The following is a 27438-nucleotide window of genomic DNA, read 5'->3' on the forward strand; positions in this document are numbered from 1 at the left end:
AAAAATTATTGTTTTTGAACTTCTTATCTGAGTGTCACAGCCTTTGAAAACTTCAAACAATGCAAAGAGTACTTACGAGTCTTTAGTGTCTTACTGCTTATACCATGAATTTCCATCAAGCCCCAATTATTCAACAGCTTTTAAGCTCCCTTTGCGAACTTTAAGGCGACTCCCAAAGTCAAAACCTATTAAGCAGGGATGTTAGTTCCAGCTTCCTTTTCCACAGACCTGGCATTTACTTCTCTGATTCTAACAGTGCTTCATCTTTTAGGCAAGTCATTTACCAGGACATGCGTTTCTTTTAAAAATCCTCCCCACCTGACCAAATAATACTGCCAAATTTTTAAAAACAATAAATTGTTCTAAAACATCCTATGCTCCTATTAATTGCCCCCTCCACCTTTGGTTCTACTCAGACTATGTGAAACATGGGTCAAGCATCCACAATCCAACCAGTCCTGAGCTGATGCCAAGCATTCTTGTTCAGAAGGTTAACAGGGCACCTGGCAATAAACAACCGTTTGTGAGAGGAACGCACAATTAACATAGAAAAATATCCTGAAGTCTCTCAATATCCTCTTTTATGTTCTTTATTTAACCTTCATTTAAGAGCCCTTGAAATCCATTCATGCTTTCCAAAAAGATGGCTAGGGACAACTTGAAACAGACACAATTCTCTGAACTCATTCTTTAAATAAAAAGGTGCATTCTTGCAGGTTCACTAAAGACCACTGAAGTACACAAAAGAAATAGAACAACTGTTTTCAGACACAAATCTGATGTGTTCTAGATGAACTTCCAGTGTCCAGGTGGAGAGCAACTATTCCACTCACTGGATGTTCAAAAAAACCAAAACTTAAAAAAACAAAACAAAACAAAACAGAATAAAATCGATTTCAGTGACTAGGATATACTCTGTATATGAACAATTACCATTTGATGTTTGTGCCACATTCATGCTTTTCCACTTCAGCAAATATTAAAATGTGTCAATTTCCTAACACTGCCCTTCAACTCCTTTCTGTATTAATATAAATATGCCTTTCTCACTACTAAGTTTTGGGTTTACATATTAAAAAAATTATAAGAGGTGAACTAGTATTCGACCACAGTCCTGAAAATTCCAGTTATAAACCCCTTGAATCTCAGCTGATGTATATGCTATGGTATTTAATGCTAAAATAAGGCTCTAGTAATAAAAACAAGTTTTTAATAATAAAAGCAAAATGTGCGCGCGCACACACACACACACACACACACACACACACATTGAAGCAAATATTGAGTTGTTCATTTTAAGAAAGAACATGGTACTTACAGGTCACCTCCCCTGCAAGAGTAAAGACTAAGAAAGATGAAAAAGATTACCTCCTGCTTTGATAAATGTGCCACTTTGACACTCTTGTATTTCAGTAAGAACAACTCAGAAAAAAGGCAGATTGTTGTGAACTGACAGGACCAAAATAATTCTTAATGTCCATTACTAAGGTAAGCTGCTGAAAGACTGGATATCCAAAGGGGAATGAAGACTTCCTTAGGCATATGTAATCCTAGCATAATGTTCCTTCAGAATATAGAGCACAGACTTAAAATGTGAATCTTTCCTAGGCATTTGTGAAAATTTTTACTTAAGTATCAATGAGGGCTGTTCGAGGTGCAGTAACTTTTCAAAGGGCATACAAATTTTTGGACGTGGATTGTGGAAATCATTTTTTTGGTGGTCAACTGATCCTTTAAGAATATTTATTTTAGCCTTGGAAATAAGAAAGACTGTGATGATAAACTATTATTATATACCCATTTTACAGATGAAGAAAGTGAGGCTTAGTTACCCACAGACACATGGCTACTAGGAGTATACGAAGATTCAAGGGCAAGGCTGCATTTACCAGAGTCTGTGCCTTTTTCTTTTAAAACCATGTTCTACTCTCCCCTTTGAGGTATCCTCATCATATGATCAAAAAACATTAAGAAGCCAGGGAAGGGTGCCTGGGGGCTCAGTTGGTTAAGCGTCAGACTTGATTTTGTCTCAGGTTATGACCTCATGGTTTGGGGAGTTCAAGCCCCGCAACGCACACTGTCGGCTCAGAGTCTGCTCGGGATTCTCTCTCCCTCTCTCTCTCTGCCTCTCCTCGGCTCATGCTCTGTCTCTCTGAAAAGAAATAAACTTTTAAAAAAAGTTGTGGAGAGCCTGGGTGGCTCAGTCTGTTAAGCTTCCAACTTTGGCTCAGGTCACAATCTTGTAATTCATGGGTTCGAGAGCCATGCCGGGCTCTGTGCTGACAGCTCAGAGCCTGGGGCCTGCTTCAGATTCTGTGTCTCCCTCTCTCTTTGCCCCTCCCCCACTTTCATTCTGTCTGTCTCCCTCTCGAAAGAAACAAAGAAAGAAAGAGAAATAAAAGGAAGAAAAGAAAAGAAAAGAAAAGAAAAGAAAAGAAAAGAAAAGGAAAGAAAAAAGAAACCAGGGAATTGCGACAGTGGGTTCAGTAAAACCTACAGCTTCCAATTTATCTGTTTTTCTCATACATTAGCATGTAAGGAAAAAAAATTGTTTTTTTTGTCCTTGGTTTACTAATATGGCATTTATTCATTCAACAAATATTTATTGAACACCATTCTAGGTGCTATTTTCTATTTCTTACCAAAAATACACAGTTTTAAATCAATACTATGGTTAAGCAGATTCTCCACATTATGGAGAGTTTGCCTGATTTTAGCAACACTTCTAGAGACACTATTACTCTACATTCCAAATACTTGACCTGCAAATAAGCTTTTGGAACATATCCACTTGGCAAGTGAAGGACTTTCTTTATGTTAATATTCTCTGGATTTACTGGATATTCTTTTATCTTTTAAAAGGACTGTCAATAACTGTACTGTACAATCAAATGATTTCTGAAGCTGATCTTGATCACTCCTTTAAGATATCAGAATTTAGGTTACTTATATTGTCAGCTTTAAAAATTGTGTAGTGCACATTAAAACTGCCTCATAGCTTGAGGCTGTAAACTTTTAACTAAAGCACATAAAGCAAAGAATTAACAGTTTACCACCTGCACTCAAGGAGTTATAAACTGTGGGTTTAAGAATGATGCCCATAGTAACATAGACTGTCCCCATGATTTTCTTTTTAATTTTGAAAAATGTGTACACCAAAAAGACTGGAGCAAGAGTCTTCAGCTCCCTGAGTGTTCTTTTCATTGATGTTTTCAGGATTCTAACTTCAAAGAAATGGCCTTTGTAAGCTCTGCACTTCTATAACCCTATCAGTATGAAGGCTTATGACAAAAACAATACGCATGTACAAGTTTACTTGCCAGTGAGTTTAGGAAGAGTGTGTTCCCCAATAACCTCTCAGAAACTCCTGGATTCTGTCTGGGTGCTGTGACTATAAATCATCTTTTACTCGGAGTATCTTCTTTTAAAGACAATCAACTGTACCTTAGATGTGACAAATGCTAAAAGATTTCTTTCCCTTTTTAGTATCATATTCAGAAAATAACATTTGTCTTCTTTACTGTAGGTCTTGCATTAAAACTCATGCATTCCTGGGGTGCCTCGGTGGCTCAGTCGGTTAAGTGTCCAGCTCTTGGTTTTGGCTCAGGTCATGATCTCATGGTTCCTGAGATCAAGCCCTTAGTCAGACTCCACCCTGATGGTGTGGAGCCTGCTTGGGATTCTCTCTCTCTCTCCGCCTCTCTCTGTCCCTCCCTGCTCACTCTCTCTCCAAATAAATAAAAAAAAAAAAAAAAAGAAAGAAACTCACTCATTTCTAAATTAAGTGTGCAATCATGCATGATTCAATCTAGAGGCTGAATATTCACTGGATTTAATAAGAATTTATTTGACCCAAATGCTGGGTCAGAAAGTTATCATATTAAAAGGGTCACCCATCTGGGAAGATACAACTGAAATATTATTTGGAGATGGATGAGTATTCTTTGGAGAGCAGAAAATGCATACGCGTGTTTAAAAAAAATCTATCTTGCTACTATCTGAGTTGGGATTTCCAGCAGAGTTTATAAAGTAAAATTCTCTCAACAGTAAGGCTCACTGATTTTAACCTTTAAAAAAATACAAAGTAAAGTATGTTTTTGCTTTTTAAGCATATGAGACCTAGGACTATATCTCTCCTTCCTTTTAGTTGTTTATTCACTGAATTTCCTCTCAGATCAGTCACTTCTTATCTGTGTGAACCTTTCTCAAGTTACCTAACTTCTCTGTGCCTCTGTTTTTTTGGCTGTAAAATGGGAAAGAAGAACAGTATCTCATCGTGCTTTTCTGAGAACTGCAGGGGTTTAGAACAGTGCTTGGAATAGAGTAAGTGCTCTGTAAACAGTGGTGACCTTTACTTACTGAACATCTACTATGTGCCAAACAATGTAATGCAGGGCACAGAGCAGGCATAGCCATGAACAAACAACCATAAGTACATAATGTCAGGCGTGAGGAGTGCTTGAGGGAAAATAAAGCAGGGTAAGAATGTAGAGAATTATGGAGATGTTATCTTTATATAGGGAGATCAGAATGCCTCTCTGATAAAGGAGTTTTTTTTTGTTTTTTTTTTTTTTTTTTTTTTTTTTTTTTAGTGCAGACCTAAAGAAAGTGAGAGTAAGGGATGTGGATGCTGGAGCAATAAGAACCCCAGGCAGACAGAAGATAAAGTGCCAAGGCCCTCCTATGGAGCCTGAGGGAGGGCACTAGACAGGAAGGAGGGAGGGGGTGGGAGTGGTGGTGGTGGTGGGGGCTGGAGTGGAGACCATCAGGCGCAGTGAGAGCACAAGAAGTCCAAGAGGCGAGGGTGGGGACGAGAAGGGTGCCTGCCATGGAGGACCTTGTTAGTCAGGCTGGAGACTCAGGATTTTTGTCTTGCTGAGGTAGAAAGTCACTCTGGAGGGCTCTGACAGAGCAGCAACATGAGTGGGGAAAGCAGGAGCCTGCTGCACTAGTTGAAACCACAGCTGATGGTGACTTGGATAGGTTGGCAGGGGTGAACAAGTTCAATAATGCTAATATGTGTCTCCACCCTGGATTTCCCCTACAGATTCTCCTTTAACTGGCATTTATTGAACACCTACTAAGTAAGGCATTGGGCTGAGACATTTTATAGGGGTTATTTCTTACAGTGATGTACAGATCCTTAGATAAAATATAGTAAGATTAGGATATTAGAGCTCCAAGGAATGTTAAAAATCATCTATTCCAACTACATTATTTTGCAGCCGTGGAATTAGAAATTCAGAGAGATTGAATGATTTACCCAAGATCATACAGTTAGTTAGGTCAAGAGAATGGCCCAGGACTCAGTTTTCCTTACTGTACAAAAGAGAACTTTCAAAATTAGTCTCTTACTGACTTACAAAAATAACTTAAAGTGCCTTATTTAACTTATTTCCCTTTGCTTCTTCTGATTTAAAAATAACAGCAGCAAAACTTTTTTCAAACTTGTTCTCATTAGGTTAATATTTATGAGAATCATTTTTAAAATGAATACTTCTGAAGTTTCTAAAATAACTCTTTGCCTTAGGAAATCTATATAAATGACTATCGCCATAATCTATTGACTGGCAGTTCTGCAAATCTATCATGGATAGAAAGACCACTGACTTTCTGTAATTACTTTAGTATGCCAATCTCTTACCAAAATAACTTCTGTAGATTAAAAACAGTATTTGTCATATTCCAGAATGGGCTCAGTCTGCCTTCGCATAATTAGCCACTGTAATAACTTCATAATACAGCCTATTCCCAAGGAAAGAAGGACATAGCATAGAGTCAGTCTTGGGACAAATAAAGGATTTAGGACAGTGAAGGACATTTTATTTCTAGAGTAAGCAGGAAATTTCATATACTTCCAACGACTTTATTTTCTTGATTTTGTATAACTCACAGACATTAAGAAAGAAAGAAATGTTACTGAGGATAAAGTAGAACTTGATAGGAATGTTCTGAATTGTGTCTTCTCTGAGTAAGTGATGAGTAGATATCCTAGTATGAAATACATGCTCTTTTCTTCCCCCCAAGGCCAAGTATATCTGAATTTTGGTTCTCACCACTACACTCAACCCTCCCTCTAGCACCACCTTAAAGCAGGACTGCCAAAAGGCTACAGCTTTCTTTTTCCTTTTGGAAAACTTGTTAAAGATTTTAAGCCCTGGAGGATCTGAAATATAACCCCGATCCAGGGAAGAACATTCTAGAAAACTGACCGGTGGGTAGTCAGGCTTGTTCCCGAGATGGGCAACAGAGTTTCTTGTAAGGTAATAAGTGTGAAAAGAGCCATTTCCCAATCATCTTGTTCATTCCATGCATATTAGGAGAGAGGAAAATTCAACTGAGGGCCAATTGTCCCCTAAGAATCCTTTAGTTTAATTATGACCACAGTAGATTAAACGTCTGTATGACATCCGCGTTAGCTCCGCCGCTCCTGCTCTTGGCAGTGAAGAAAGGAAACACTTTCACTACTAAAAAGACAGGGAAGCATGCTCTTGTGGTTCTAAAACATGGTTGAAAATTCAATTTAACTGACTACGAGGCCAGTGTGCTTCTTATAAATGAACATCTCTTTGCTGCTAATTTTGTGCTATTTTACCTTTCATTAAAAAAAGTAATTCAGGTTAAACTCAGCTGAACAGCAAAAAGCTCTTGATATTTTGAAGCATTTTGGAACAATTACTTTGACAGGAGCCCTTGACAGTTAAATGACTCCGTTAAATGAATGTTATAGAAGACACATAATGATTTTTAGTGAAATATTGAATTTAACCACAAATGAGGAAAAACCAGTCATAAGCACTATGGGTATATTTGAATAATAACATCTTGCTTATGAACCTCAATGGATTCTATAATTTCTAATAATCATGCAATCAACTAGTTAGCTGGTATGTTTCCTATCTCAGTGCTCTCAATTTAGTTTTGGTTTTTGTTGTGGTGTTTTAATCTGAGAAATCAATGTGTAAATTTTGGAAATGGCAGTAAGTTCCTCTTCCATCAGTAGGATATTTTAGAAGTAGGCAATTAATGATTGCCATCCTGCCAGTTAAGTCTTCCTCTTTCCTTTTTTCCATTTGCTGAATGAGATTCTTTCACAAAGTAAAAAATGAGGAAAAGGCAAGAGCCTGCTGCCTGAGAATGTATGAATTCACTGGCTGCCAGTGTTTCCTCCATCCGTGGGACTCCAATATTCCTTTTCTTATTTTATGGATCGAATGTGAGATAGTATCAAGCCTTTTACGTGTTTTCTCATGACTAATGACCAAAATATGTACTGAAATAATAAAACTGGTACTGTTCAATTTCCTTTTTAAATTCAATCTCAATATAAGTGGGAGTGCCCGTGTATGGTGGTGAAATCCAGCTCATTATAAAATTCTGTTTTCTGGAGAAGAGAAACTAGAAATCCTTGCAGACTGAAAAAACCATGTGGGTGAAGGGTCTGTGGGGACATTCAGGTTGAAGAAACGAGTCGAAAAAACAGTAATGTTTTTGTCTTGTTTGTCTGGCAAAGAGTGGTGAAAAGTCAACGCCAAGCATCCTGGGTAGTATTGCCTAGATCTCTACACGCTATGTGCAGCCACACTTCTGGATTCTTTCAAGCACGTGAGTTACATGTACCCACGTACCCACTGCTGCCTGCATTTACCTTCATACAGCAACTGCCTGTTTACATCTACTCCCCAGCAGATGGTCACTCCCTCAGGACAGGCGTGTCTTTTGATCTTGCATCCCCCAACATTTCTGAGCCACAATAAGTTGTTCAATAAATGTACTTTTGAACAAGAAACGTTGAACTCCTTCAGCTGATACTGAAAATACTTGGAAAAGGCCATATAGTTTCAATATGTGACACGAGTCAAGTCCATACATACAGCATGCTGACTAAATTAAGTATTACTTGTAAGCATACTAACTCAGAGTGTGGTTCACAGACCAGTAGCATCACGTCACATGGGAGCTTTATAAATATGGAATCTTGGTCCCCGTGGCAGACCACCTCAATCAGATCTGCCTTATACCAAGATGCCCAGATGACTTATGCACAGTGAAGTATGAGAAGCCTTTACTTAGCATATATGACCAGTACGATGCCTGAAGAAGTGATGGTGTCCACTGTGGACAAGAACCAAGGCCACGGCAAGATGAAAACTACAGAGGTCAGCTTGAGAAACTTTTAGAGCTCTCTCAGGACAGAGGCACAGGTGGGAAACTCACTTATACCAGTTCCTTTGGAACTTTCTCGATACTCTTCACGCTTTTTCCTGTTTAAAGACACAGCTGCTCTTAATAATTGTCTTTTCTCCTTGGTGCAAAGATAGTATTTATCGCCAGCATGCTGACATTTGCAGGAGTTTTGGCTTTCTCCACTGCAAGTGTGGATGATTGAAAGGATATTGCTGACACCTGAATAAGAAATCCAATGACTCCAAGCTATGTAAATTTAATTATTTCCTTTAATTTTTTTTTTCAGGAATCTCTTTTTATTTTCCTCAGCTTTGGAGAAGTCCTAGCAATTTTCATTTAAAAGAAATACAAGTCAGCAGTGGTTCACTGAACAGGCTGACACGCAATTTCATAGGGGGAGAGGAGCTGTGTCTTTAATCTAATTTGTGCTCTCAATTCCCAGCTAATGTATCTAGGGATCCTGATGTATGCATTTACAAGGAGACATCTGTAATGCAGAGTCCAACTCTCTGCAATTCTCTGAAACATGGGTAAAAAATTAGTCTGGGTTCTTGTAGCTGCCCTCCAACACAATAAATCTTGATATACTCACAGATGTAGAAATATTCCCGGCCTGGCCTGAATTCAAATCCTAGAGAAAAGGGTGTGAAGAGCTGGAATTTTTCAGAGAACTTCAGTGGTCCATTTGGAGAGTGAGGCCGGTTACATTCCCATCTCTTGAACCCCTTGGAAGTATGGTCGCAGGCACTGTAGCCATCAAAGTTCACCATGTAGAGGACATAACGCTCAGTCTTATCTTCTGGGACCGAGTCCTCATAGTGAGGGCAGAAAACATCCAGGTAGTCATTGATACAGACGTCGATGTGGTAGTCACCCCTCTGGAATCTGTTGGAAGAAGAAGAGAAAGATGAGATTATTCATAAGGAAAAGACTTTCTGCTTGGAATCAGTGGTGGAATAACTTTAATCATGCTGGTGCTAAGAGATTTATTATAATAAGTTTTTATTGCAGCCCATTATGATTCAGGATATGTTTCTATTCCAAATACAAGCAACAACAATTTTACAGAGGAATTCTATTACGTTTGTTTCAAAACATGCTGAAAATGGAACTCTTCACATTCATCTTAAGTAGTTAAGATACTGACTTGCTGTTTTCCTTTCATTCTTAAAATCACATATACTGAAGCAAAGTTTTGATATTTCAAAATAGTGTTTCATTTGATGAGTGTTTTTGAATGAATGAATAAGTCATTTAAAGAACAAATGAATGACTGAATTGGTTTTGCTATAATTGCTACCATTCTCAATTTTCTATGCAAATGTAGAGAACTAGAGTTATCAAACTGAGAGAATTAGGACCATAAAATTTAAAGGTTGGAAAGAAAAGTCCTAGGACACTTCCCCATTAGAGGGAAATAAAAATCTAAGGCATAATGTCAAAGCAGTGAGTGACTGAGCTCGACCAGGAATGGTGACTTCAGGTCCTAATCAGCTGTTTCCATTAGTGAATCTGCTTACGTCACAAACTCATTTCAGCTCATCTCTTTTGATGCCCCATCCCTTTCTATATTAAGAAAATGAAAACCAGCTAAATCAAATCATCTTCCTCCCCTTCCCCTCCATTTCTTTTAACTTTATAGGTTGTGTCCTAGGGCTGGACTGACGACACAGATGAACACAGCAAACCCAGGACCACTTCCATCCTGAAATAGTTAAAATAACACACACACACACACACACGCACCTCACCTTACACACTGCACTGTTTCAACTCTTACCTTACAAAAATTTTGCTTATTTGTGTTAACTAATATGTCTTTCCTGATTGGATGAAGAGATTTCTCAGGAACTAATGATGTGTGAAACAGGAATTGTTACGTATACCGCTTTCTAAAGTCATCACAGAAAAGTCTACAAAACCCCTCTGTTTTTAGCTAGTGAGGAAATTCTCTGAGGCCTTAGAAGATTCATCATAAAACTATGTTACTGCTGAAAGACAAGCTGAAAGACAAGCACCCATCAAGCCATGTAGTCTTCAAGTCAGATGGTCTCAGTGTAAACATGTCAGTGAGCTGGTCTACTCCATTTTTGGACACGCCTACATTTTAGCCAGTTTCCTCGTATATGGAGCATCAATTTGCTTCTGTGTAATTTCTATCCAGTGATCCTACTCCCACTGCCTGACATCGCCAAGAACAAATCTAATTCCTCTTCTACCAGGCACTCCATAAAACATTTGGACGTGTCAACTAGGTCTCTGTATCTTCCTTTCTCACTACGTGAAAATCCTGACTTGTTTGGTTATTTCTGTTCCCAGGCTCCTCACATTCTAGTTTCTCAACTCTCCTTATGCTCTCTAGTTTCCCAGTGTCCCCTTAAAATGTAGCCCCCAAACACAACAGACACCTCCGACAGGCTGTTTTGACCAGCATTCAGCCCAGGAGATATATTACCACCTTCACTCTGGATACTACACATTCATTGAAGAAGCTGAGATTCCTTTCTAAAATGCAACGTGATCAAAGTGGACACTACTCATTTTAGTGAGTAGACCTCAATTTAAGGACTGGATTGCTGCTGGTAGGGTGGGGGAGTCATAAACCGTCTGACCCTCAGTTTCCTCATATGTGAACTGGAACAATCATGAGAATCTGCCTCGCTAACCTCACACAACTGCTTCAAGTCTCCGATGATGAAACATCTAAAAAGCACCATGTGAATGTGCAGCACTATTATCAATATATTAAAGCATATTAAAATCGATAACTAACACAATACTAACTCTTAAGCAACATCAGTAAATGTATATGACAACACCAACGATAATCCCCGTGTCCCTTTTTAAAAATAATATAAAAATCCTACATTCTGTCCTCACATATCAAATGATCCACAGAAACTTCCATTTGATCAATGCTTTTGAAAAGCAGCATGCTGATTTATACGAGGAGAATAAGGAAAGATGATCAGATCACTTTTTCTGTTAGAGGGTCTCAAAATGCATAAACATTTAAAAAAAAAACCCACTTGGAAGTATTTATTTCTTTATATTTACAATGATCACGGAACTAGGTTTACTCTTTCTTCATTACTGGCAGACGATGATTTGTCAAGATGCAAGGAAAGCCTGTGTTGCTTTTAAAAGATTTCTGAACATCAAGGTAACATCACTGCCAAAGTACAAAGAAAAGACACTGCCACGTTCAGATAAAAGGGTGCTGGGATATGAATCATCAGCACTCAAAGTAGCCTGACAGTTCTGGCTGAGAGCCAGGCAAGAAATGCAGCAGGAGGCAATGCCCAGATGCACTTTATATTATTATATTATTATTATAGATTTTAGAGACATTCAAGGGGGAAGTTTTTCCTTCCCCCAAGTGTCACTCATTTGAGCTTCTACTGGCACTTGACACTGCTTAAAAGTGTAGGAAAAAAAAAATTAAAACTGCCACTGTCCAGACTCATTTGTTTATTGCTTTATTCTACAAATTGTCATGACTTTTTTGATGCCCTGAGTTTACTTTCCCTTTTCCGACTTTTCTCCCCGTTAATGCTGCTTAAGTTTCAATAAAACAAGCCATGAAATTGAAGACACATTTCATACTGGGTTGACCTTTTCCCTTTCTGATGACATTATACTCTGTGTGGGGTGTTCAATGAGTCACTGTGAAGCCTATCTTGAGTATGTGATCACCCCAGCGGTTAGTAGTTCTACCCCTCTATCCACATGACAAAGATGATGAGTCACCATAGAATCAACTTATGCTTCTGTTTCACATCTTCAATTTGTATAAATTAGTTTAATAATGTAATTTCCCCCCCAAATGGACAATATAAATATAAAAACATCAATAAACAAAAACTCATAAAAGGCATTTCTATAATATACCCAAGTACGATCCAAAGAAAAGTTTAGGGTTAGATAGGGAAAGATATTACCCCAAATCATGCTCTTTGGCTACAAAGTAGTACTGGACCATTCTTTTTGGGCCTTACTGTGAAAAGGCACATATGTATAGCTAATATAATTGTTTATTATGTTATATTCATTATCTCGATTTAATCTCCATCATAAATCCTAAAGAACACTATACTATTGGTACTCCCGCTTAAAAATGAGGATACTGAGACCGAGAAGTTAAGCAATGTGCTCAATGTCACCCAACTAGTAAATCATGGAGGCAGAAGTCAAGCCCAAGCATTGAGACCTCACTCAGAACTGAAGTTCTTTATTATTCTACTTCCAGAGAGAGTAAATTGCTCAAGTTCTTAGGTCAACCCTTTATTCCCCCAGAAAGGCAGTTCTAATTCTTGATGGGGTTTCAGTTCTCTCCTTCATTCACTGATGCAGCAAACACTTGCTGCATCCAGGATATGCTGTGTTATGGCTTTACATGTGTTGTCATATGAAATCCTTATTAGGTAGTTACAATTAGTTTTATTTGAACACTGAGGAAATGACACTCAGGTTGTTATCCTCTTAGATCATTTTTCCCCCCCACAGGAAATAAGCAGCAGAGTTAGGATTTCAACCCATATCTTATCTGGCCCTGAAGTAAATTCTCTTTCCTGCTAAATGCAATGGTTCCAAAGTTTTACCAGTTGTTGTAATTCCCCTGACCTGAAGGAGCCCTTTTAAGGGTTTTGGTGCCATTGGGTTCCCTTATGTTTACATTGATCTTCTAGGGAAGTCTGCTGCAAGGTGTGCTGGCCCTGCTCCCTCCCCACTCCATTGGTCCCAAACTCCTAAACTGAAGGGTGTGTCAGCATCCAGAATACATCTCAGGTCGCAGGGTTAGCTCCTGACCTGTGTATACCAGTCTGTTCTTTGATAGAAGAAAGTGTTATTAAGCTCAGTAGCTGCTGACATAAAGGCATCTTTTTTCCCCCCATCAGGAAACAGCTTTCATGAGCTTTAGTTCCTATTAAAAGAGCAAATTCAAACCTAGGAAGAATGATTCCACATGACAATATTTACAAATGTCATGGGCGGCACGGCCACCACTTTAAACGCACTGATAAATTTCTTGGAAATTTTCTTGTAAAGGTCTCCCCTTTATTCCTTTTCTTTAATTCCATCCACTCTATCTGTGGTGCTCTTCCTCTCTGAAATCATTGCATATTATGAGGCGTAAGAATTTCTGGCTCCACACCAACAAGCCAGCAATAATTACAATACAATCTCTACTAAATTATCACAGTGGCTTACAATGTAAAAGCATGCACCGCTACCACACTTAGAAAAGTGATTACGTTTGAGTAATATGATTACTGCCCTGTGTTCTCATAATACAAAAGTCTCAAATACCAGGAAACATCTTGTATGCATAGAAAGACAGCCCTTGTTCGCCACTGAGTTGCACTGCTACAGGGCCAGGGTTCCACTTAACATACAATATATATATACCCTGTTGTGGCAAGAATACATTATATACATTTGCCAAAATTGGACAGTAGGCTGGTTAAGAATCAATGTCATATATATGTGTGTATATATATATATATATATGTATGTATATATGTCACATATATATGTGATATATGTCATATGTGACATATATATATATAATGAAAGGGTCATTCTAGTTAATTAAAAGAAGGAAAATTCAGTATGGCAACTAGTTCTTTTTTTATCAACTCAATTACTAAACATGAGTTATGCACTTTATGGTAGGTCTTGATGTCCCAGAAGCTGCCTGAAAGGTTGGATATAAAAAGCACATTTCACAGCTATTGATAGCAAAAGTAACAACTGAAGATGGGATTTCAACTAGAAGGTCTATTTGCAGACATGTGTGTCTTAGTTTGTCTTCAGTGTTTATCTTCAGTGTTTACCTGATGACATGCCACAGCTAACTGTAGTTTTGTTTTTTTTTTTAATTTTTTTTAACGTTTATTTATTTTTGAGACAGAGAGAGACAGAGCATGAATGGGGGAGGTCAGAGAGAGAGAGAGACACAGAATCTGAAACAGGCTCCAGGCTCTGAGCAGTCAGCACAGAGCCCGACGCGGGGCTCGAACTCACGGACCGCGAGATCGTGACCTGAGCCAAAGTCGGCCGCTTAACTGACTGAGCCACCCAGGCGCCCCATCCGTAGTTTTGATTATACCTTTAGCACTATTGTTAATATCCCTCTCCTTATTTAACTCGTCTACAGAGAGTGATTCATGACTTGGACTCAAACGAAATAAAGACACAGATAAGGAACAGTCAACAATTTGCTTTTTCATTTAAGTTATCAACAGTGCCCCGGCTTTGTCCCCAGACAGGGACCAAACATTGCTTCCTGACCAGAGTCAGCAAGAACCATGAAGACTTCCCTCGTTCTAACCAAAGAATTCATCTGCAGACCGAAAGAAGCGCCATCTAGTACTTGAATACTCTGGTCCTTTACCAACTTCAAATGGAAGGCCTCCACTTACTCTGACGCGGTCCTTGGTTCCTCTCCACTCTGGTAAGTAGATGTGCCCCTAGCTTTCTTTCTCAGTGGATGGTTCCTCATGCCATTGACCTTACGTCCTCCTCTGCCCCATATGCTCGTGTACGGTGGATACTGACAGCTGGGAGGGCTAACCGCGAAGGGCACGTGGGCAGCGCCCCGGGGTTTCGGGCTGCAAAGGAGCAGCACGGTAACCATCCTTCTTTGAGCTCCTCTTTAGCCCCTTTCCCCTGCGGTGTGCCTCCTCTCCCTCCTTCCTCATCTGCTAAAGCCAAGATGCATTTCATTTTAGTAACTGGAAAAGGAAGGGTATGGTGCATATTTAAAACATTCTAAATTGGCCTTTAGCATATGTTGCTGGCACAGCAGAGAGCCTGCTTCCAGGGAAATATGTACTGAGGTATTTTATCAAGCAGCTCCTGAGTGAAGTTTCTTCACTCCATAAATATAGAAACAGCATTTCTGAAAGGAGACAGAGTAGTTATTAGAGGTTAGGAAGCTGTGAGACACTTTTATCCCCGTTTCATGTAGTGTTTTAAAGGATTCAGTAATGAAAATGTTATTTCTCATGAACTGGATAGTTGATTATTACATTTTAAATGCATTTTAATCTGTCAAAGGGGTGATTGTCTTAATGTTCCTATTTGAACAGAACTACAATGTCACTTCTTTAATTACAAGGCAACTTAATGTATTACATTCTGAAATTGAAATGTAAAAGAAGGATATGATTTATGGTCAAAGATTAAGGAAATTTATCAGCTTAGGGTTCCTCCCAAATTTTGAACTAAATCTAGAGTGAATATATCTTGGCAGCACGGTCTTTTGACTCTACTCTTATTGATTTAAAGGCTAATTTCAGAGTAAGATGTCTCTTCTTAACCAGAAGAATTTCTCATTTGTCCTGGAAGTCCTAATGGGCCCTCGACAGACATGGGGTTTGGTTTATAAACACATTTCGTGAGGAGATGGGCAGGATGGCAGTCTCTGTCGCAAACATGTCTCTCCTTGTCTCCTTCTGTTATTCTCTCAGCACAGAATGCAAGCCTTATGGCTTTCATATCCTGAGTCTGAAGATGCTCTTTTTGTTTTGTTTTGTTTTCCTGCAGAGGTTAGAGCATGAAATACAAACAGCAAATCAAACTTAGGGTAGATGAATAATAGCACCTGGGGGCTGAAGCAAGGTTTGTTTTGCTGGTTTTTAATGTCTTCTTTCTCTCACGGGCTGAAACATGTCTGTCATCCACATGCATTGGTAACTGACCTTCATTTTTGGCTCTGAGACGGAGTCCTGCACAGTTTCACCACTACCAGGCCAGCTGCTAAAGCTCAATGAAGTAAGTATGAATGAGGTTTGATGACCAAAACACATTTCAGGCAGTCCAATCCACTCTTCCAGGCTCTAGAACATACCAATCCCAACTAAAATTCCCAGAGAAGTGGAGATTTACAGGCTAAAAAATATTCAAGGATGAATTTCAGAAACGTTTCTTACTTATTTTTGCAGTTAAAGCACTGTATGCCATAACACATACACTTTTATCCAACGGAGCACAAGGTACTGACATAACAGTTAGAACCCGGCGCTGGTGTTCTATCTATCCATTAACATCAATTCCAATAAAGTTCTTATGCATGCATGTTTTGGTAATTATAAATTCTGCAGCATAAGAGCTTTGCCTTGAATTCAGTAACTGCTGGTGATGGGAATAAGATGTAATTTGCGTGGCCAGATATTTGGAATTCATTAGTGCTTTAGTACAGTAACCTGTCACCTTTTTTCTTTCCACGTGTGTACGTGGGTGTACATGTGCTTTAACAGCAAGCGGTTTAAAAATTTCACAAAACCTCTACTAGCTTTTGTTTGTTGCTTTTCTGCTACAAGTCACAACAGTCTGAATGACTTTTTACAATCGGTATCTCCCAAGAGTAACACCTGTTTCAAGTACAAGGCCCACAAAATCTTCTCTCCTCCAGTGTTTTAACTCATTTGGAGTTTGTTTTATTAGCTTGACTGAGGAGCTCCAAAGGAAACAAAGCATTAAATTGGCAGAGCCTAAATAAGACTTGCCTTCAAGAAGGGACTGGGAGCTTTGGGTGACAGTCTAATTGCTTCTAAGCCCCCAGAGCGGCCTCACGCATGGAGTAAGAATGTGTCAACATCAACAGGCTAAGTCAGCCAAAGAATTAACCAGGCAGAGTCCCACACACCCAACACACTGCAGATCACTAAAATGGCTTTCCAAAAGGGAGTAAAATAAAATAAAGAATCACAGTGTATGTCCTAACAGAGGTCATTTCCACAAAGCAAAACAGGCTCTTTCTTGACTCCTGCTGGTCTGGGGCTTCCTGACAAAGCTGCCCTTCGTGCCCTAAGTTATCCAGAGTTTTACATCATGTCAAGCGCACAGAACAGAGCACCTGCCACATAAACACGGGTCCAAAAGCAGATGCAGGAAATCAGTGAACAGGTTATCCAGCCGCTGTCCTAGGAGAACAGGATTAAACAAACTGATTCTGTTCAGGGGATGCAGGAGTCAATCAAACAAATAAGCCACCTGCCAAACTGCTTACATACAGGTAGCCCCTTTGTATCTTACGGGGATGGAGTTACCCAGTGGAATTTCAGGCTACTCCCAGTTTTAAGAGTAATTAACACTAATTAACAATAACCAAAGAGCTATAATAAATGTCATTTCTGTTAACCAATTCAAATAACGGTTTAGTGGTTCTTAAGTCCTGATATGCGAACAGTGAAATAAATATTTGTCTTCTGTCTTGATCATAACTTATGGGACATTTTACCATCAAAATCTAAAATCTGGCCCTGACTTTTCAAAAATTCAGGGTGGGGGACCCAAGACCTCTGTGGCAAGGAATTAATCTCTCTTATAAATTTATTGTTAGACAAACAAAAAACAAGCCAGTAAGAAAGAAAGGAAATAACACCTTCTTCTATGTTTGATCTGCACACTGCAAGAGGAGGCATATATTTGGTAATACTAGGGCAAAACACTAATAATAATAGTGTTTCATATAAAGCTTTAGGATGCAAAGCAAACATTGTTGCTGGTCCTATGCAAATCGGCATGGGAGAAGCAGTTACTTTCATTTGGTTGGTTATAACCCTGTGAGCAAGTGGATACAAATCTGGAACCAGAGAAGAGCCTAAGGTAAGAGAACAGAGATCTGGAGGTGAGCCATTAGAGGTGAGGTGGTGGGCATGGTCATGAAAGGTCGTGAAGTCACTGAAGCTCAATACATAGATTTAGAAGGAAACTGGGTCCATGCTGAGAGCAAATCGCTGTAACAGAAATAATGATCATTACTGTATTTTTATACAGACCTTTTTTTAGAGAGAGAGCTCCTTGGAGATAGTGCTGGTGTTTCATCATCTCTGTACCCCCGGCACATAGCACAGTGTTTGCACATGGCAGTGACTTGACACATGTCCAAAGAAGGAAACTGTATCTGAAGGATATTTCAGGGAATGCTTAAGAAAAGAACTGGGTAAAGTGCCCCATACTCTCCTTCTGTGTCCTGGGTCCCAGTACTAAATTCTGAGAAGAGCTACGTAATATTATACGCAAGGGTCAAGATTGGAAAACAAAATAATGGCCGGCTGCAAAAAGGAAAATTATAATCAGGACCGCGGTTCAAGCAATGCTAGAAAATTATGCCCAGCCGAGTAGACAACTTAAGCACCTAAGGCAGAATGAAAGTTTCTCTCTTGTCATTAAGTCCTCTATTCAATTACCATTTATCGGGGTAATTAAACACTGGAAAGTGATGCCAGGCTAATTGTTAGATTATGATAATTACATGTCTTTGCTATGCTACAGCTGATCAAAATAAGATGTGGTCCCGTGCACTTAGCTGCTCTGTAATCGTCAGACTTTCGTAGAGCGCTAGGCCATTTATTACTAATTCATTACAAATCAGGCGGAGAAGCTTATTATTTGTAATGCTTCTTTTTTCCCCCCACACACAGTCTCCTGAACAAGACTCCCAAAAGGTTAAGCACAAACTGTCGCCTCTCATTGGCCCATTTCCATCCCAATTACACAGCTGAGCAGCATTAGGTGCCTCTATTTGAGAGGGTTCATCAGACTGCTTCACAAAATCCTGCAACCGCCTATCACATTGGCAGCAACAGCCAAGGCTCCCTTTCAGCCTCCGCCAACCACTGTTCTGCTCTGAGCTGTGTCCCAGCAACCACGAGCTAGCAGTCCAGAGGGTCTGTTGCTTCTGAGGCTCCCTTCTGCTCAGGTCAGGCCTAGACCGGGCTGGGATGTGCCCAGGGTTTGCTCCAGTTAGCAGGAGTCATGGGGGGTACAGATGGTGCCCCTCCTACCAGAACGTCTGGTCTCTGCCACTCAAGCCAGGGTCAGGAGAGGAAAGCAGCTTTCTCAGGAACTGACCAGAGTCACCTCAAAGCTGCCAAATAGTGACTCAAATCCTTGTCAGGGAAGACTAGGACCAATCCATTATCTTGGGCTTTTCTGGGAGTTAGTAATTTGTTCTTTCATCCCTCTACTAAATACTCCAGGTCCCTGTTGGCAGGTGGGAAGGCAAATGGGACCTGAGATTCTTCATTTGGCTTTATCCTGGGACTTCCCAACTCTCCCCTGCAATCATCGGAATGAGTTCACATGCGCCACTGCTAGGTGGAGGAGGTGCAGAGTGTCAGGTTAAAAGTTCAGTAACTGGTACAAAGTTCAAGCCATGGTATGCTCCTCAATTTCAGGATTTCCCCCCCATCGGGTGCCCTACCCTGATTCATATGTTTAAGTTGCAACCTCCGATGTGAGCCTGTGTTTGGAGATAGGGCCTTTATGGAGGCAATCAAGGTTAAATGAGGCCATAAGGGTGGGGCCTTGACCCAACAGGATTAGCATCCTTCTAAAATGAGTGCCCCCTGACCCCTGCCTCTGCAAGCTATGAACAGTGCTCTTACCAGAAACTGACCTGCTGGGCCTCGACCTGGGATTCCAGCCTCCAGAACCACGAGAATAAATTTCTGTTGTTCAAGTCAACAAGTTTCTGGTATTCTGTCATGGCAGCCTGAGCAAACTTATACAGGTAAAGTTTAATTAATGGAAGGGTTTGGGGTGGGATGGTACTGAATTACAACAAAAAAACCCAAAACACTGATGAAGAACAAGGTAACAATAGCTGGGAAGGAAGGGCGTCGGGGAGGGGAGGGGGGGAAGGGAGCCAATGCCGGCAGCCCCACGGTACCCTGCACACAGGAGACACTCAATATCCATTTGCTGTTCCAAGCAAATGGCCGGTCTGAGGGGAGAAGGCACCTCATTTTCCTAAGCAAGGATAGTTTCACCTCTGAAATTAACTCACAGCACCATGAAAACGACTGTATTATCACCCAGCAACTGTGTTATCTCACTGTTTCAGCAAGGCTTTCACCCAAAGATAGAATGAAGGGTGTTACAGAAAAGTCACAGACTCTATTTTACCCTTCCTAGACCCTGGAAATTAAAACAGAATATGCCACCGCCTTTCAAAAATCCTGTTAAGTGCATTCTGGGGACAACACCAACCACGAGGTACCTTTGTTAACACCAGAATACATAAAACTGTCATTTTATGCACACATTTACTGGTGGCCTGTGGCTTAAGACTGGGGAGCCTAGGAACAAAGGTACTTTGGTTCATCACATAAAAATGGTTTTGCACTACTTAGTATTATTATTTCCTCCCACACTCATTAAAAGGATATTCATTCATACAGCTGGATCCTCTATTTACTTTTATAGCCTGGACCACAGAAAGATATATGCAAGAATAATGCAATCATAAAAAATAAGAAACTAATTGCTCTATCCCAAGGAAACAAAGGGGAGAAAGAAATAAACAATTCACCATTTATTTCTGAGAAATAAATCTAAGCACTTTAGGGGATTCTCAAGTGCCATAATATCTCTACCTACTTAAATGCTTGTCTATCTCCGTGGCAGAGAATAGAGTTGTTGCCTTTCCCCTTCCCCTTTCATTTTAATAAGCTCCCTTTTAAAATGTCTACCTTGGAAGAGAACTACAGTTCAAAGCCAATGCACATGACCCTCCTCTTGAACTTTCAGAATGTTTGGTCCTGCTACAAGCTCTGAATCAGCCGCTTGCAGGGACTGTGAGGTTTCAGAGGGATGGTTAATGCCAAGACACAAAGATGATGAACTAAGAGGGTGATAACGGGCACTTCATGCTGGGTGACAACTCAGCATCATGAGCCTTGAGAGGACAGGGTCACAACTGGCTTTCTTCAGTGCTGGGTAGTGCAGTCCTAGATCCCGAAGTTTCTTTGACATGCACATTAACATTTTATTGCCCTTCACACTGTTCAAGTCCAAAAGAGAGAGCGAGAATGCAAGTTGCTGTTAAGTTACAAACTCAGTGTGGATGAGCTAGTCAGGAAAACAGCAAACCTCGTATGCAACACAGAGGGGCTGTTAAATGAGCCTGAGACTCAGCATCGAATCTGGATCTAGAAATGGCATTATAGCTCACTGATCACTTTATTTACAAAACAGGACAGTTTCATTTATTGATTATTGATGTTTTAATTCAATATATAGGTACCTACTCAGTGTATGCCAGATACTCAAGTCTTAGCCCATTTTGTATTCTAAAAGACACTTTTTTCCCCCATTCCACAAACACACAGCATACTTTTCAACCCTATCTGTGGGAAGCAAAGATGTAGGCAAACCAGGAATTCATGTTGATATACTCCAGATTTTCTGTCTCAGAACACTCTGTAGCTGAGAAGAGACTCATCACAGCTAAGACCCACCCAAGGATGTTTTAGGAATCCCAGTCATTAAATGAAAAGTCTAAGTCTTGGTCACTGAAAGTGCTCGTTACTATGGTTTTACAAACACAAGTGGAGAAGGAAACACGTGATACACACTGGTCAAGGAGGCAAGCCTTGGCGCTGTGAACCCCGCCCTGAAGCAGCCCCCATATGCAAGGCTGGCGGAAGGAAGGATGGTGTCCACGTTGCAGAAACGCCTTCTCCTTTTGCTGCGCAGCAATAAAGCTGCGCTGGCACTGCGTTGACCACATGACTGGGACATGACCTGAGGCTTACACACACCTCCATGGGGTTTGGAATCCTAAGAAGTTACCAAGTATTCTAAGCCACTACAGGAAATTAACTGGAAATTAGGAATCATGGGAAAGGCTTCTTTTAACCTTTTTTTTTTTTTTTTTTTAGTTTGAATACAAGTTTCTAGGATAAAAGCTGAAGGAATAAATTATAAATTTACATATGCACAGTAGCACTTCCTGGTAGAGTATTAAATGTATTTTTGTTTATTTTTTAAATCAAGGTGGTGGCTTCGAGATATGATTGATCTCTCTAAAGACGTCAGAGATGTTTGGACATGTCTGGAAATATGAAATATTGCTATTCTCTGTTAGACAATTAAGATATTTAAAAATTTATATCACCTAAGAAGAAGCTGTATTGGTTCTAATGACTAGAAAAATTTATAGGGAATCTCAAGTTTAAACACATTGCTCCTTTTTTTCTAAATGGCATAGTGTAAGCCAGCGTGCCCAAGCGCTCATGGAATTAAAAGTGGAATTCTCAGCATTGTATTTGCAGCTAAATATTTATGTGTGCTATTGAATCTAAGAAAATCATAACTTACCACTCCTTACAAACACCAGGTTATTTACTTTTGTACTCATAGACACCACTACTGTGGACCAGTCTTAACCTACAGTGATTATAAATTCCTGAATGCACACAGCATGCATGACATAGGCTTGTAAAGAGATGGCCTCTAGTTTTCCCTTGGTACATAATACTTGATAATAATTTCACAGGAACACTGCTTCTGCATCAAAACGATAGAGAGAGACACCAGTGGAAGGGACTTTGAGGCACCATCTCTTCCAGCTGTTTCCTTTCAGGACTGTTAATTATCTAGTCTCTTTTAAAAAAATCTCCAGGGAAAGTTTGAGTCTTAAATAGTAGCTCTTCCCAGGACCTGTAGATGTCATTCAAAATTCAATGCATAAAGAAATTCTCTACGCAGGGGGACCCAGCTTTCCAGTGTTGATCAGAGAATCTTTCTCACCCCCACTTTATAAGAAGATTTAAAAGAAAAATAGAGGAAATTTAGCTCAAGTTTTCCTAGGGAAGTCAAGCTGATTGTATTACTGTCTACGGCATTAGCAATTTCCAACCGAATTACAAACTGTTTCCCCACATTATATTGCTATTGTTCAATACCATTTTCATTGCCCTAATGAAACAAAGCTATGTAATATAACCATAAAGTACTGATTACAGTTAACCATAATGGAAGAGAGCTAAGGAAAGACCTATTTTTAAAATATGCAAAGACAAAGATAAGAAATGCCGATACTCAACAGACATTTTTTTTTTAAACTCTTTTTTGGCTTTCTGGATTGAGATCAAAACAACACTGACAAATTAATTCTTCTTTCTTTTCCAACAATACAGATGGTATTTCCCCTAAAATAGAATTTCTAGAAGACTTCCCAAAGAGCGAAAGTTCTCTAGGTGCTAAAAAAAAAAAAAAAAAAAAGGTAGCATTGTGAATTTTACACATATCTTAAAAAGTGCCTACTTCAAACCAGAGTATTCCCTAATATCACAAAAGAGGATATCCAATTTTCCCTGGAGTGCAGATTTCTCCCCATCTATAGGTGAGCTCTTTGAGAAGTGCCATTATGAAGCCAGTAGGGTATTTCTTCTTCAGCCAGGAAGACAAACGATCAGGTTGCTGTGCCGGCCTGAAGCTGCCCGAGTGAGATAGCAAAGCCATGGCGGACATTTCTGCCTTTTAGCCAAGGCAGTGAAGGCTACTTGGCAGCCCCTTGTATACCCAGTTCCTTTCCCAAGACAGAAACAGTAAACCAAGAGTTGGAAGGAACAGGAAGAAGTGGTAGAGAAAGTTCTTGGATGTTACTAATTATTTACTGTGGCTAGAAGCTGTAGTGCCAGACACTTGCTACCCTCTGACATTTGTGCCCGAGCCAGCACACCCCACCCCACCCCACCCCCAACAGAGTAGCATTGGTGTAATGAGAAAGCACGCTGCTGATCTCACTCCCTGAGAATTCCTTGACCGCCACTGGTGACACTTAATGAAGTTACCGTATGATGCTACAGTGGCGGCTGATCTGTGCCTGCCCAGGTCCTCGGCACCCAGCCACTCTACATCTGACAAACACTTCCTGCCGTTTGCTTAGTGGATATGGCGTAAATGTACAGTGGAGTACACTGAAAAGCCCTGAATGTCAGGATCAGAGACTGCTTTCTCCAAGACAAACCCTGGTCATGGAACAAACCTTCCCCTGGAGAGCTTTGTTATTTATACTGTTATGAGCAACAATAATGACAATGTCATCCATGTGGACATAACATGCTGAATTCTACATACTGTATTTGATACACTGATCTGATTTCAGTGGTTCCCAGCAGCCACCTTGAATGCTCAATTTACTTGCATTTTCTAGTTCCAGCACCCTTGAAAAAAGGTAAAAATAAATCAAGGCGGTGTCTGTTAGACCTCTTTCAATAACGTGTATTGCTTCAAAGATGGAAAAGTACATGCATTTATCTTTTCCTATTAGAGTGCTAATTTATGCAAGTTCATTTGCTTTTTGCGACTATTGATTAGATTCTTGTTGTCTCATCCCCGGCACTCCATTAGAATCCTCGCTGACTAAACAATAATGCAAAGCCACACAAAATCTGTACAGATCTTCATATGCTCTTACATCTACAGCCCTATTTAAAAGTTTGCATAAGCTAAACAGCGTAAGTGGAAATTATGGGTGCCACGAAAAAGTACTTCACGTTATCACATCAGAGGGAGAGTCTCTGAGAAGATGAGAATACTCACTGGAACAACTTCTCTTTTCAATTTTAAGGAGTCATGTCTGAACATTTGAAAAGCATCCTGTGCTACTGTAGGCACGCTGAAGTTAAAATAGAAGCGCAATTTGAGATTACAGATTATAAAACCTTAAGCAAGCACAGCTGCCGTACGCAGGGCAGGAATGGCTCTCCTTTTCTGTAACCACTCGTGTAAGACAGTCAGGCTTCGAAGTAGAATAGCCTTTCCTGTGAAAACTAGCAAAAGGGCTAAATCCCCAGAGGAATGATTTTTCAGACGTGGTTTGCTATTTATTTGCTCCCAGTCTCAAAAAGGGCTTTTATTGAGTGCTTCATTCTGGAGGGGGAAAAAAAAAAAAAAAAAAAAAAAAAAAAATATATATATATATATATATATATATATATATGTATCTCCACATATTTTTCAATATTTATTAGTCTAAATGCCTTATGTTTATGGGTTCAAATAAACAAATCTAATCTGAGTTTTGGGACTAAGGATAAAATCACTTGTTTAAATATAAAGTCATCCAAAAGCTTTTGATAAGACAAAAGAGTACAAACGTTGCCATTATGAGAGATGATTCTTAAAACCCAAAGAGTATTTAAATCCACCGTGTGCAAAGCACACATGTGCTCTATTGAAGGATTTATAACTATCTCTTCCTGTTTTCACTTCGCTGATTTACCTATGTCCAAAAAGGAAGAGGGGATATGCGAAAGCCCAGTGAGAAGCTGCTGTCGTCCTCCTCCGGGACAATTACCGACACCATGGATGTGACAATGGAGAAATCACAAGATGTTGAGTCTATGAACAGGGACACTTCTCAGCTTATTGAGCATTCTAGAATTGCTCAGGCAGGGATGTTCGACAGGGGCAGAGGGACACCTGGCAGGTGTGGAGTTCAGCCACCTAGACCTCTCTAAGGATGGTTGCAAATCGTACAAGATGTCCAGAAACACTAATAGGCATTCTCTGAACCACTTGGGAGGTGTCACTAATAAAAAGTGGAAATCAGAGTGGAAAGAAAATTTCATTTCTAATCCTCCTCGTGGCACCTGGCTTTTTCAGCACATATGGTTTGTAAAGTTTGCTAATGTCTGGTGGTTATCAAGGAAATCAGAGTTGATTAAAGATATTTCAACTTTATCTTCATTTCCCAGACTTTGCAGGCATCCAGCTGATAACTGAGAGGAAACTACTATCTTATTGGTGTGGCAGCCAGCACAGGAAAGAGGTCAAGAGAAAAGGATTGAGAGCCACCTGCCTGGTTTCAAATCTGGGATCTGTTTCTACTAACTGTGTAACCTTGGCAAGTTACTTTACCTTTCCATGCCTCAGTTTCCTGATTTGTAACATCTGAATAATAACTCTTTGGACATTATTTAGGATTACATGAATGAATTATATGAGTAAACAAGGATTGAATGGAACATGCTTGGACAGTGCTTGACAAATAGTATACGGAAGAGGAATATGTACAATTATATTAGTTGCATAACTAAGAATATTTTTTGACCAAAGACAAAGAATTTTACTACTTTGAAAAATATCTCAAGAATCTCAAAGACGTCTAGAAATAAAAATTGTGATAATCATTGCAACACCTCGAGTAGGTAAAGTGTAATTATAACAAAGTTTTGTTTACAAAGTAATGAACAGTGATTTTCAAAAAGTTTATAGAGGAGTGCCTGGGGGGCTCAGTCGGTTAAGCTTTGGACTTCAGCTCAGGTTATGATCTCACGGTTTGTGGGTTTGAGCCCCATGCCAGGCTGTGCTGACAGCTCAGAGCCTGGAGGCTGCTTCGGATTCTGTGTCTCCCTCTCTCTCTGTCCCCCTACCCTGCTCACACTCTGTTTCTATCTCTCAAAACTGAATAAATGTTAAAAAAAATAATAAGTTTATAGAAATGGGGGATGAGAACATGCTGACTCTTTGGAGAGACTGCCTATGCAGCCCCAAAGACAAATCAGGTGCCCTTTGTAAGTATGTTGGATATATAAATACACTGAGAAGAGATGGGCAGTTGCCATTGTAGTATGATTTCTAGGACACAAAAGCCATCTTTAAACAGAAATGTCCTCTCAAAAGTGAATTTCAGTTCTTAAATATGTGTAAAGTGTTATTCTGCCTAGAAGAGAAATCATACTTGCCAGCTAATGCATTAATGTATTTTCATTTTTCTGACTCATTAATACCTGTCACCTTGCAGAGTTAAGATCCTTGAGAGACTAAGGCATATGGTGGGTAAATTTTGATGAGAAAGAGGAAGTGGTCTGCAGGGTCTGGAGAAGAGGGTTCAGGAAGCAGACACCAGACAGAATGACAGGGGTGCAGGGTGAAATACTGGAGAAATACTTGAGCTTCCCAATTCCGCTGAGATCAGCTCTACCGATTGTCATCACAATGCATTAGAATAAATGACATTTCTCTACAAGAAGGTCTATTTTAACTTAAACTTTAAAATTACACTTCACTTGAGCAATATGATATTAGATTGACCTTCCATTCTTTCTTAATTTGATTGACTTTTCACATATTTACGCCCTGCCTCTCTTCGTTAATTAATTCATTCAGTGCATTGACGGCTTCCTGTAACTTAGGCATTGTACTTGAAGGTGGAGAAACAAAAATGAACCAAGACATAGTCCCGACCTACAAAAACTGACAATCTAGAGGGGGAGGCAGGCTCACAAACAAATCAGTGCAATAAAACGTGATCAATGTTAGAAGAGAAATGTGTACCAAATACTGTGGAAAACAGGGAATAGGAACAGACTTTCGAAGAGTTCAGGAAGAGCTCATGGGGAGCCAGGTCTTGGAAGATGAACAGAATTATCCCAAGACAAGGGGAGAGAGTAGGCTTTCGAGGAAAGAGTGAAGGGCAAAAACCCCAGAAGGCTTGAAAGCAAA

At 39.8% G+C, this 27438-nt stretch overlaps 1 protein-coding gene across 1 annotated transcript in view; it reads right to left on the minus strand.

The window, feature by feature from the left end:
* EFNA5 (ephrin A5) overlaps positions 1 to 27438 on the minus strand; it is a 274964-nt gene that overhangs the window by 39332 nt on the left and 208194 nt on the right. Inside the window, exon 2 of the mRNA XM_042944682.1 lies at positions 8780 to 9072. Coding sequence (XP_042800616.1) covers positions 8780 to 9072 — 293 coding nt within the window. The remainder of the gene's footprint in view (positions 1 to 8779; positions 9073 to 27438) is intronic.

The sequence above is a fragment of the Panthera leo genome, chromosome A1 (assembly GCF_018350215.1).
Source record: "Panthera leo isolate Ple1 chromosome A1, P.leo_Ple1_pat1.1, whole genome shotgun sequence".
Lineage (NCBI taxonomy): Eukaryota > Metazoa > Chordata > Mammalia > Carnivora > Felidae > Panthera > Panthera leo.